The 12224-nt window shown below is 40.1% G+C and overlaps 2 protein-coding genes across 5 annotated transcripts; one reads left to right on the top strand and one right to left on the bottom strand.

Annotated features, from left to right (window-relative positions):
• Nucleotides 1–98: 98 nt before the first annotated feature.
• LOC130162616 (circularly permutated Ras protein 1-like) lies at nt 99–10396 on the top strand. 4 transcript variants are annotated; one of them, XM_056366383.1, is made up of 21 exons: nt 99–1322; nt 1589–1715; nt 2552–2803; nt 3857–4102; nt 4248–4379; nt 4468–4548; nt 4649–4722; nt 5008–5172; nt 5277–5318; nt 5562–5651; nt 5986–6137; nt 6235–6316; nt 6751–6881; nt 7125–7209; nt 7328–7434; nt 7571–7683; nt 8490–8607; nt 9160–9300; nt 9815–9908; nt 9995–10021; nt 10116–10396. In XM_056366383.1, the coding sequence occupies exons 1-21, from the start codon at nt 1281–1283 to the stop codon at nt 10203–10205; spliced, it is 2391 nt and encodes a 796-aa protein (XP_056222358.1). In that variant the 5' UTR covers nt 99–1280; the 3' UTR covers nt 10206–10396. The 4 variants fall into 4 exon arrangements, with proteins under 4 accessions (XP_056222358.1, XP_056222360.1, XP_056222359.1 ...); XM_056366385.1 differs by having other exon boundaries at nt 3881–4102; XM_056366384.1 differs by having other exon boundaries at nt 1610–1715.
• Nucleotides 10397–10475: 79 nt separating this feature from the next.
• On the bottom strand, nt 10476–12161 carry gjz1 (gap junction protein zeta 1). The gene is given in 5 exon segments (XM_056366644.1): nt 10476–11173; nt 11175–11201; nt 11203–11238; nt 11240–11510; nt 12115–12161. Coding segments are annotated over 5 exon segments (711 nt in total). The 3' UTR covers nt 10476–10843.
• Nucleotides 12162–12224: the final 63 nt, after the last annotated feature.

Genomic DNA, 12224 nt, shown 5'->3' on the forward strand with positions numbered 1-12224 from the left:
CTATGGATGGCAGCGTTGGTTGGTCATGCTGGTTCAGGCTGAAATATCGAAACAACTATGAGATGGATCGTCATGAAATCTGTTGCAGACTTTTGTTGTCCCAAGACAATGACTCTGACTTTCACAGTCCTCCGACTTTTCCTCTAGTACCACCATGAGGTTGACATTTCTGGTTTTCAGTTCAATGTATCCATAACTATTGGATGCGTTGTTCTGAAATTTGTACATTTGTACTTTTATTGTAAAACTAATGACATTATGATAAAGAGTGAAACAATATTTGCACACTGGAGTACAGCTCCCAATATTTAATTGACTACAACAAACACAACGTTTCAACCCCCACAGGGTCTTGGGGTTGGGGTGGAGGTGCACACAACTATTCTGCAAAACTAATGACATTCCCATCAGCCTCAGCTGTACTTCCTGTTTTATGCTAATTAGCACATTTGCATACTAACAGACTACTAAACAGAAGATAAACATGGTAAATATTACACCTGCTTAACATCACAATGTATGTTTTGTCACTGAGTGCATGTTAGCATGCTGACATTAGCATTCACCTCAAAGCACAACTGCGCCTTACAAAGGTTTCATATTAAGACAAAGAACAAAAAAGACCTAAGATTAAAAGCAAAAACAGACGTGTAGATATGCTTCATCATTTTAAAGGTATTTTTTACATAATTAACATCCATTTAATGCTTTTTATGTAGTATAGAGATAATGTATTGATATTGATAGATATATTTACATGAAACATACATCTGCCAAGCTTAAATACTGAAAAAACAATACATATATACACTCCTTTAAAATGTCCTGTTTGATTTGAGTTCTCCAATACACAGAAGTTTTGCAGTAATTAAGATTCCCTGAACAAATAATATTTACAGGCACCATTGTTCAAAGTGACTTACATTTTAATATATCTCAGTAGCAACATCAGTATATTAAATCACTGGATCATTAAAGAATTTCGTAGGATAGTTGATTATTTTGAAAGATAATTATCCATATTAATGATCCTGACCTTTGACATGTTTCTCATTCCAACTTTCACCCATTTTACACTCGTGAATGTTTAACTAGAGTCACACAACGTGATAAATCTCTGACTAACCACCCAACCTCGCAGCTCTGTGCACATACCACTACACTACAGTACCACGGAAGAGAGAAACCTGTTGGACAAGATCTCTGAGGCACAAATAATGAATGACAAGACGTCACACAGTAGTTGAAACATTTCTGAGACCTGGAGAGATTTCTTGTTTATGGTTGCACTGTACATTCAGCGTTCAAAGGACTCTGCATGTGTAAGTACGCCTGATACATATGCTTATTTTTAAAGGACTTTATTGCAGAAAGATGATGGATGTGTGGTTAAATGATGTTTCTTTAAAGAGACGGCTTTCTGAGGGCATGTTTACATGTTACAAACTGAGTCTCCTCATGCTCCCCAGAGAAAATTGTACTGTAATTACTTAAATTACTTTGGATTGTATTTTAATTACACATCTTATGTGTTAAAGATGTTACTGTCTACACTACTAATGCATTATTGGGTGTCATGTTTTGTTAGATAATGTCCTTTCTCTCTCAGACAGACAGAATCACTATGGAATTTGCCTGTGCGTTTGTTTATGTGCCACCAGCAGTGATTCAGAAGGACGGCCAACGCTCCAGTGCCAACGTCATAAAACGCTCAGGTGTGATTTCTTTCTCCTGACATCAAAAAGAAAAAGAAAAAATCCCGATTTCCAACACTAACACTTGTTTAAACAGACATGTGTCACATTTCTGGCTCTACTTTGCGGTTTAGTTGCAGTTTTACTCAATCCCACAGATCACTTGCCAGACACAGATTTTCTCTGCAACTTCCCTGGAGTCTGACACCACAAAGTATTTCAGCAATCTAAAACATGAACAGTAAACATCAGATTCTTGGTGTCAGTCAAAGGTCTTCTGAAACCTTCTGAAAGACCTTCTTTGTTGACTCACCAGTTTGAAGAAATCCATCAAACAGGCACAAAGCTTTCATTCCTCTACGTCTATCACCGACGTATGTCACCTGCAGTCGGCTCCATTCTCTGGAAGATGTCAAAAGGCAATCTGGGAAATGTAGGAAGTCATTAACTGAAGTATGAATTGAAAGAAAGATTAAATTCCAATACTTAATCACAGAATAACCGATAATTTTTCTTTGAATATCAAAGATTGATGGTACGTGACAGTGTAAATGTAGCCACAGGTGGATTTCTCCTTGCGTCAGAGCTGTCTGGGTAACTGGTTGGTTAAGTATCATTATGTATTATGTAATCAGTGACACACACAACCTCTCCTGTCTGTCTTAGAGGAGATATTCCTTTCAGATACTTTGCTTTGCTTGGTAAAAGCCATCTGCTGGCTGAGTCACATTTTCTTCACAGCACAAAGGTCATCACTGCACCAGTTGTTTTGTCTGGGATCACATTTCTCTTGCAAGAAACAGCTCAGAATGAACTGCTGATGTGAGTATTTTCCTTTTCATTTTCATTCCTTTTAGCTCTCCTCCCCCCTGTCAACCGAATTCGTCCTAGCACTCCTCCACCTCCTCCTCCAACAAACTCTACAGTGGCCAAATCACCAAAACTCCCCAAATCGACCCCGAAGATTGTTGAACAGCTGGAAAAGAGCAAAGTGAAGAAGGTTGTGAAGCCCAGTCCCTTCTATGAAAATGCCAAATTTCACAGTAAACTGGAGGCAGCGTCTTCCATCAATACAACAGCTCAGCAGACAACATCTCCTCGAAGGACAGGTACTGTGAATGTGGCAAAATAAATGTGTAAATGTATGTCTGGACAAGTTTAGTTTCTCTACTTTAGTATTATCTGAAATGCCGTGGTTGCAATGGATATCTTAAAGGAGTATTTCACCCTAAAGGTCAGTGCTGTCGCTTCAGTCACATTCCAGTGACAGCTACCAATCACACAAGAAAGTTACCTGCTGCTCTTCCAGTTATTGAAGTTAATGCAGCCATTTAAAACAAAACAGGAAAGTTTGGCCCCTTGTATTTCAGAAAAGCCAGGCTCACACTCACAGAGTTTCATATTCACACCGGCACGGGGCATTGCTCAAGGAGAGCAGTGGTAATAAAGAAAGGGCAAGCATTGCTCTTTTACTTTTCAAGCCCATGCTAGTCCTGCTGGTCCAAACCCTTTTGTCACAGACACACTTCTCCCAACTTTTTTCAGATGCAAAAAATATCCTTCAAATTCCTTCCAATACTTGAAGCCAAATCCAGCTGTTTTGTAGGTGAAGGATTTTAGTTTAAAAAACAAGTATTTACCTTATTAACCTTAATAAAAAGGGGGTAATTGTAACTTAACAGTTTTCTAAACTCCTGTCCTGTTGTTACATTAGCATTGTTACCTGGACCTTTGGTATGATGTCTGTGTGTGTGTTCATACATAAGAGGTCTAATAGTTGTATGTATATGATGTTTATGTTTTAACCAGTAAAGTGTGCTTTCATCAGTGTGCACATTAAATACACTAAATGTTTACGGTGAAGTTAAAAGTAAAAAATAGACTTACCGACTGATTGACTCTAAAACACTTTCACCAACTTTAGTGGCCTTTAGCTAAAAAAGAACAAAACAAAGATAAAGATCAATAACATGCTAACGCCAAAAATATCTATAACATGTTTTTTTTTATAATGAGCCTTTCACGCTCATGGTTTGGTACAGGCGGTAAATCACCACGTGTTTGGAGCTCCAATGCACTTTAGTAGTTTAATTCCACTGAGCTGCAGCCAAGATGATGAATGACATTTTCTTTTATTTTGGGTTGACTCATTCCTTCAACAGTCCTCTCCTATCTGCTTTACCCAGCTCTTCTTCCACCGCACATGAGACCTGCAGCGAGCAGCCAGTCCTCTCCGCACAGCAAGCCACTCGACAACAGTCAGACATTTACCTATGACCTGCCAAATAATGAACCAGATTTAAATGCCCATCGCTGGGACCCAAACTACTCATACAGTACACCAGAGGGCACTGGGGGTGAAGTGAAGCTGCCAGCTATTACTAGCAATGTGCCGGGCCAGACACCAGGTGAATAGACGTCTTTGTTTTTCCTCTTTGTGTTCGATTTTAACTTGTTACAACCCAGTACTTTCCAGATCAGATTTGTCTCAGAGACTTTAGGGAAGAGACTGATCATCCAAGTTTCTCCTGCTCTCATCTCAAACCCCTACAGCCCCAGCCCTCCCACCGAGGCCTGCATTCATGAAGTCAATGCCAGAGTACCTGGTGCTGTTACCCTCATCTGCTTCATCCTCTCAGAAATCACCTTCAACTTCTTCACTTTCCCAGTCGTCTACTGCAAAAGGTAAATACAACAGTCTCTGTCAAGCTGTCAAAAAACCAACATTGCACAAAATGCTAAAGTTTGAATGCTCATGTTATTCCCATCTCAGGATCAGCAGATAAGGAGCCTCTTCCAGGGAATCCTAATGTGGTCCTTGTCAGTTTAGGGAAACTACTCTCAGAGGAAAGTGGTCAGTAAACTTCTATCATCACCATCAAACCTTCATTATCGGCCGTCTTGATTTTCAGTCTCATTATCTTACGATGACGATGATGTGTGCATATTTCCAGGGGAATTCATACGAGGTGAACCCACCTGCTGCTCCCAGTGTGGCTCTGTGCAGGACTCCTGTTATGTCAATGTGGTAATTGCATCTTTTCTTTGACCTTTATTCTGAAACTGATACGTAGTAACATGATTAAGAGCCATTGATTTCAGATTTGAATAACAAACCATAAATCTCCTTGTAATGACTACTGGAAAATACGGAGCATGACAAACTGTTAGATGCAGTCAAGCATAAGAATTATTGATTGCATCATAATGAAACAATGGATAACTGGGATTGGTTTGATTGATTCAGGCTGGCTTGGTCTCAGCCAGTCAATGTTTCTCAGTAACAGTAATGTTCTCTCCTTACACTGGGCAGCTTCATGCGTGTCACTTCTGTCAGTCCCGGGAGTTGACCAGTCCTCCCAGTATACCACCCAGTGCTCTCTTTCTGCTCAACCCTGATGAAAAGCCCCCGTGCGCTGCTGGCGCTCTGCTGCTCTTCTGCATCGACATCTCAGGTTCCATGAGCATCACCTCCCAGGTACAAACACACGACTGACACTGACACTGATCTGTTTACTCGTGGCTGACATTCACAAATACAACTCGTGATGTTTCAACTGATCAATCTCTTATCACTTCAAGGTGACGGCGGGAGAGCATTTTGTTCACAGATCTCGTCTCCAGGTGAGTTTTTTTTTCATTTTCAAGTGGCCTTTTAAGTTTGTGAGACTGAAAATGAGCTTTAAGTCTTTCTTCTTCTTTTTTTAAGTGCAAATTCCCCAAGTAACACACTATTAAGTTATCTGGAAAGTTACCACAAACCACTTTTATACATGCATAATACAGATGACAATGATAACAATAACAGCTGTCCTGAGATGCTGCCAAGATGCCATTGGTGATAAATAATTGTTGTATTCAAACCAGTTTGTCCAGGAAGCCGTGTTGCAGTGTGTTCAGAGACTAAGTGAACAGCAACCAGACACAAGAGTGGGTCTCATCACCTTCAACTATCAGGTACATTGATGATCTGATAGAGTATTGGACAACAACAGACTGTTCTCTGCCTTATTCTCCCAAGTTTTTTCATGAAATGTGCTGTTATCATGCTATTGTTTGAGTTTATTCCTGACTTATATTATATAATTCTTTTTACACTCAATGTTCTCACTGTTTCTCCATCGCTGTAAGTCACTGCATCTTTCTGCCTTTTATTTGATATCAGGATATTGGAATTTCTTCTTCATCTTCTTGTCATTCAGCATCATTATTATCTCAAAAAAATCACTGCATGAATAAAATGTTTTATTGCCATTGCTTTTTTTTTATCACCTGATGATTGTATTGCCAGGTTACAATGTATGGGTATGAGAATTTCACGTCACGGTTCCTGAGCGGTGCTGAGTTGACTGACAGCAACTATCTTAAAGAGGCTGCCGCCAGTTTCCCCAGTCCACCTCCACTCTCACAGACCAAGGACTTCTTACAGAGACAAGTTATGGGGTAAGAAGGAAAACAATGATTGCATTAGTTGTTTTGTGTATTATAGCTTACCTGTTGTATGTTCAAATAACAAACATATTCTCTCGATTCTCTGAAGATTATCTGAAAGTGGGACCACAGCTCTGGGTCCAGCTGCTCTCCTGGCAGTTGCAATGGCCTCCAGACAGCCAGGGTCCAAAGTAGGTTTGGCTTTTCAGTCTTATTTGTGGTACCATACCAGTGTATTTGTATGCTTTGGTCCATATATACAGTAGTTGACATATACATGACATGCAATCTGTATTACATTGTCACTTAACAGTATTTAGCTGTACTGATTCAGCAAAGCTTGTGCACACCTTTACGTCTTTATGATGTGTACAGCTGTAAATGTTGTTGACTGAAAAGGAACCAGGAATACCACACAGTCATGGCCACTTGGACTCATTTTATTTGTATATGAAGCTTCGTTCCTTCATCAACACTTCATATCTTTTTTCCCCTGTACTTTGAACTAGATGAGCTGTGATGTAAAGCTTGTATGAATTGCAATGAGGGGTCAGTGTCAGTTTTCCATTTTTCTATTTTCTAAAAACAAAACAATCCTGATCTGCTATCCCTGCTGATCTTGAAGGTGATTATCTGTACAGATGGGAAGGCCAACACAGAGTTAGGAAACCTGGAGGTGGAGGATAATGATGCTCGCACCCTCCTCTCATCCACCATCTTCTACCAGGAGCTGGGGGAGTATGCTGCTAATCAGGGGTTAGTACACATCTCCACGTCAATGTCAAGAATGTGTTTAAACATATTTTACCACTAAACAGACAATGAGTGAACATACAAGTGCAGCCACTTTCATATCTGAAGTACTGTTGCTCCACTGGCAACAGTAATACTGGTGCTGTTAATACTAATAAGGGCCAAGTGAAAGATGGAGGATGCCTGCGGTTGCTCAGCTAGATTTATTATGATGAAGATCGTGCTGAAATATCCTTCCTCCATTAGTGTGACGGTGTCTGTGCTGTCCATAGAGGGAACAGACTGCCGGCTGGATGAGCTGGGAAGACTCGCCGATCGCACTGGAGGGAAAGTAAGAGACAGTGTGAAGCTGTGTTGCATATGATTTGTTGCAACAGTCATTAATCACTCAGTCAAATCAGATCTTGCTTTTCTCATGTCATCTGTGCGTTTTATCTCTTGTCCTCTAGGTGGTAATAGCAAGTCCAAACAGGCTGCATCCAGAGTTTGAACAGATCATTGAGAACAGGACCATCGTCACACACTGTACCGTTACATTACTGCTGCCCAAATCCCTGTAAGAGCTGCCCTGTAAATGAATGTATATTCCCCTAATACTTGTATTTCTGATTGCTTCATTAATTGGGCGAGATTGATGGCACATGAAAGGATTTGAAACACTTTAAATTACATTACTGATGCCTTTGCTGTAGGCACATGAGAGGAGAGAGGGAGGCTGGATGCAAAGGGACCCGAGAGGTGGGGAACGTGGACCCAGATACAGAGATCACCTTTCAGTTCGGAGCCAATGAACAGGACGCAGATGGTGAGAAAAAAAACTACTGTGTCAGCGCTGACAGACTGTCAATAATGTTGTTGTTTCTTTTACCTTGCAAACTCCAGCTGCAGCTTTACTGCTTTGCACAGGATTATCACAGGTCGTGGTCTGACGTGTGCTGCCAGTTCACACAGGATGGTGATTGGTGTTGTTGCCAATCAAATAAAAAATCTCAATTTGAGATCATTGCAAGAGAGACAACAACACTATGAAGTTAGATCCAGAGTCAGTACATCTGACAAAAACTAACAAAACTGGATTGATGAAAATGCAAGAATGGGCCATAATTTGCTAGATAACAACAGAAATCCATGATTTGCCACTTCTGGTTCGACAGGAATAAATCCATCTGGATGCGCTAAAACCTGTGATTTTTCTAAAAAAAAAAAAATAATTACCCCATGTCTGTTAGTAAGAAATAGCTTTCATTAAAGTAAGAACAAATTAACAGCTCCAGAGCTGTCAGTCTGTTTCTCATTCGCTCCACAACTTTTGCCAAAATTGTTCAACAACAACTGGATGGAATAAGATGAAGTTTTGGACAGAGACTTGTGGCCCCTAGAGGATTAATCCTAATAACTTTGAGGATTCCTTGATTTTTTTTCCCTTGCACTATCATGAAATAACTAGATTGCATTACATTTGCTAAACCAGAAACGGATGCCGTGTTTAGCATGGTCAAAAAGCAGCATGTGCTCTCTCTGTGATCCAAAACACTCAAGAGGATTGTTGTTTAAAAAAAACCTTAAACTCTCTTGAATCATATTTGTGGTGTGTCTGTGCTTCTCTTTCAGTGCCAGCACCAGCCTCCGGCAGCCGTGTGTCCGTCCAGCTGCAGATCAGGTACCGGCAGAGGAACGGACAGACGATGCTCAGAGTGATAACTTCAGAGCGAAATGTTACTGATGACAGGTGATCATGATGTTTCCATAATCTGTGCTTCACTCACTTGCATTTTGAGATTGTGTCTCACACACACACACACACACACACACACACACACACACACACCCACTCACACATTGCACTGACTATCTGTATGCTTGTGGCTTCCTTGTAATCTTAAACAAGTCATTATCATGTGATATCTCTCATCAAGGAGGCGTTCTCTCCCTCAGGACAACAGTTGATTACATGTATTATTTTCTGGCAATCTCAGTGAACCTTTAGGCAAAGCAGTTTTGAAAATCCAAGGAGACTGTTGCTGAGATACTGGGGTGTTCACATCATCCAGAAATGATCGCACCATGTAAATCTTATTTTTCATCCATTCTAATGTTTAGTCACAATAAACCTCTTAACCCAGTCTGCCTGCTTCATATACAGAATGAAGGTCATGCAATTCATTGTCTGAGCAGCTACAAAGTAGCACCTGTGTGTATTTGCATGCTAATATAATGGCAAGGCTGAAGGCGTAAATGCTGAGAAGCACTCTTATGATAAAAGTGTGACCCTCCTTCTCAGCTCGGCGGCCCTGTCTTCTCTGTCTCTGGCCATCATTCAGCTCAACTCATCACAGGCCAGCGCCGCTCTGGCTGTCAGAGGCCGCTTCCTCGACGCCAGGAGGGAGGGAGAGCTGCAGAGGAAGCTGATCGAGAGAGCAATGTGAGTTACAGAAGGGATGGAGGAAACTCTGACTGCGTCAGTGTGTGGGCAACATGTAGAACGAGAGCTAAATTATGCTGAAGTCCAACAACTGGATTAAAATGAGGGCTGATTATATATTCATTCGGCACATAGAAAAATGACAAAATACAAAAAAAAAATTGAAAATATATGGAAATATGAATATGGCTGCACCGACAGAGCAATCAGATGCACAGATAAAAAGTGAATTTAAATGAAATGGAAATCAGATCAACTGGTTGCATTCTTCAGTAGAAATATTCAAATACATCTGATTAACCAGATGAACTGATGATTTTATTGATGTTTATTTTATCTCAGATTAAATTTTTTGTTTGAAGGTTTACAATTAACAATCCCAAGCCTTTTTTTTCCAGATATTCTTTTTATTTAAATGGTAGTTTTGAGTCTCTACCTGCCTTTGAAAGCTGCTATTTATTAGATGTACAGTGTTTTTTAGATTGGGCAGATGATGTGCTGTCTCTGTTTGCAGTGAACACAATCACAGTGCACAGGACAAACAGACGTACCAAGAATGGGTGAAAACTATGGAGCCAATTTACAACAACATTCATAATTTCACACGGGTGAGTTACTTTACATTTATTAGATTCAGTACCTCACATTAGTTCGAATCATCACACTTAAACACTTTTATTTGTGTGTTTTCCAGAGAAAATCTGTCATTTCAGACTCACAGGTAAAGTCATGTCTTGCCCTTATACTGTCCTCATACTGCTTAGTACTGGAAAACTCAGTGCCCTTTGATAATTCTTCCGTTCTTCTCCCAACAGTCTCTAACAGACGCTGGTGCAGCGCTGCTCTACGCCATGAAGCACAGCAACAGGAAGTCCATTTCACTGAAGAATAAACATAAACTCTAGCCAACTGTCAGCCTCCACTTTTTACCTGGTTGGAAGCAACTCAAGTCATGAATGACAAGGATAAATACTGCAGTTTGACCTCGATTATCTGGCCAAAGAAATATCCTTCAAATATTTCACAGTGTTAATAATGTATTACTGTATATCAGCTGAAAACATGGTCATCCTTGTCATAAAGAAACTTATTTCTCTGTGAGACTTTAAGTGATTCCTTTCAGTGTTGCATATAATAACTGCTGAGGCAGTATACTTATTACTTATATATATATATGTATATATGTATATATATATATTTGACACCTTCCCTGTGGCAGTGTGTGTGTTTTTGCACAGACAAAAACACATAGAAAAAACATGACTCAGAAACACATCACACAGCTCACACCCAGGCCCTTTGGTGTCCGCAAAATACATCTTTTAACACATGTAAAGCTCCCACACAACAGTCAATATAGTCCTATTGATTGTGATTATGTAATTATGTTTTAATAGATGTTAGAAGTGAATAGTTTGTTTGCACCAAACTTGATGTGCAAAAGTAAAAATTATCACACAAGAGCAAGCAACCAAGCATTATGGCTCATGCTTTTAACACATGCACCGACAGTCATTATGAGTTCATATGTACTGAATCTAAATCAGAATATTTTGTCAATATTTAGATAGCGAACAATGGTGTACATACAAAATAGGTTGGAACAAACAATAATCATGCCTAAAATGGAAGCCAAAGCATAAATAGACATGTACTTCTCTGGGGTGGCCCTCACAACACAAACGCGTAACTCAGAGCAGATGTCTGTCAAACATTTGTATGGACTATTATTCAGGTTCCAAGAAAACGGAACATAAACAAACCAAGATTCAACCAGAATATGCAGAGTGATGAGCAGGTAGAAGCCAACAGTGCCTCTGTCTCCGTGGAGATCTATGCGCAGGACAGAGAATATAACCAGGACAAAGATCCAAGTTCCAGGCCACCATCATAGCTTTGTGTAAATATCTTATTAAAACAGGCTCTGGTGCAGATGTTGTCCCCTTGTGCCGTTGCAGGTGAAGTCAGGGTCCAGTTTAGTGACGGGCAGTTCAGCCAGGAAGAGGATCACCACGCAGATCCACAGGAAGCCAAACCACAGGGAGCAGCACTTGCAAGTGGTGGTGGCGTCCACTGCCGTCCGCAGGATGGGAATGAAGCCTGTTACTACCACTGCCTTCGTCACTCCTGGCTTTTTTTGGGAATCTAAGAGTGGGGAGGTTGGAACAAAGGAAAACACACTACACTTCTGACTCTGTCTTCTTGGGCCTCTTGTCACATTTCAGAAGTCTATAGATTTCCTCAAAACCTTTCTGATTGTTTCATCTAAATAACTGTTTTAGGTCCAAAGAGATCAAATCATTCAATATTTCAGAAAAAAAGTAAAGATTAAAAAAAAAAGTAAATAAAAAATTTATTCAGATTTGTGTAGCAGAACTTAGTTGTTTCTTCTTTCCTACTCCATTTAATGAACTCATGACCCCTAAAATCTGGTGGATTAAATTAACTGTGTAAAGTAGTTAAGGACAGGAGTACTTCTTCCATCACGCTACATATTTATGACTGATCATTTCACTTTCAATCATGCTGCAAGCTTTTTTCTATGAGTGACAGGAATTTAATCTTAAATTTCAATTTTAAAGTTTATTTCAGCTGTGAAAAACAACAGGGCCAGAAGAGTCAAAAGTCATGTTTAATTTTGTCTCCCCTGTAGAATAACTGATTAAATTTAAATGGGACTGTACCTACAGTTACAGTGCATACACACTCCCCAAAAAAAGCTTGTGTAGGGAATGAAGTGATTCCTGATGTAACGTACTTCCAGGTAAAGGGATGCATCAATGGGAATAAAGTGTGACAGGTAGAGGAGCTCACCTGTAGGAGTTGCAGCCCACTAATGGGCCACCACGCTCGCTTCCCATTCAGTAATTTGTGGCTGCAGGAAATATCACTGTCATCAGTATACGTGCGACAGTTTAACAGCA

Source organism: Seriola aureovittata, chromosome 21 (genome assembly GCF_021018895.1).
Source record: "Seriola aureovittata isolate HTS-2021-v1 ecotype China chromosome 21, ASM2101889v1, whole genome shotgun sequence".
In the NCBI taxonomy this organism is placed as follows: domain Eukaryota; kingdom Metazoa; phylum Chordata; class Actinopteri; order Carangiformes; family Carangidae; genus Seriola; species Seriola aureovittata.

Excerpts from the sequence above, each read along its gene's own strand:
- LOC130162616 (XM_056366383.1), top strand. The coding sequence starts at position 1,281 with ATGGTTGCACTGTACATTCAGCGTTCAAAGGACTCTGCATGT. Across the intron at positions 6,138-6,234 it reads TTACAGAGACAAGTTATGGG|ATTATCTGAAAGTGGGACCA; the intron begins GTAAGAAGGAAA and ends GATTCTCTGAAG. Across the intron at positions 6,317-6,750 it reads CCAGACAGCCAGGGTCCAAA|GTGATTATCTGTACAGATGG; the intron begins GTAGGTTTGGCT and ends CTGATCTTGAAG.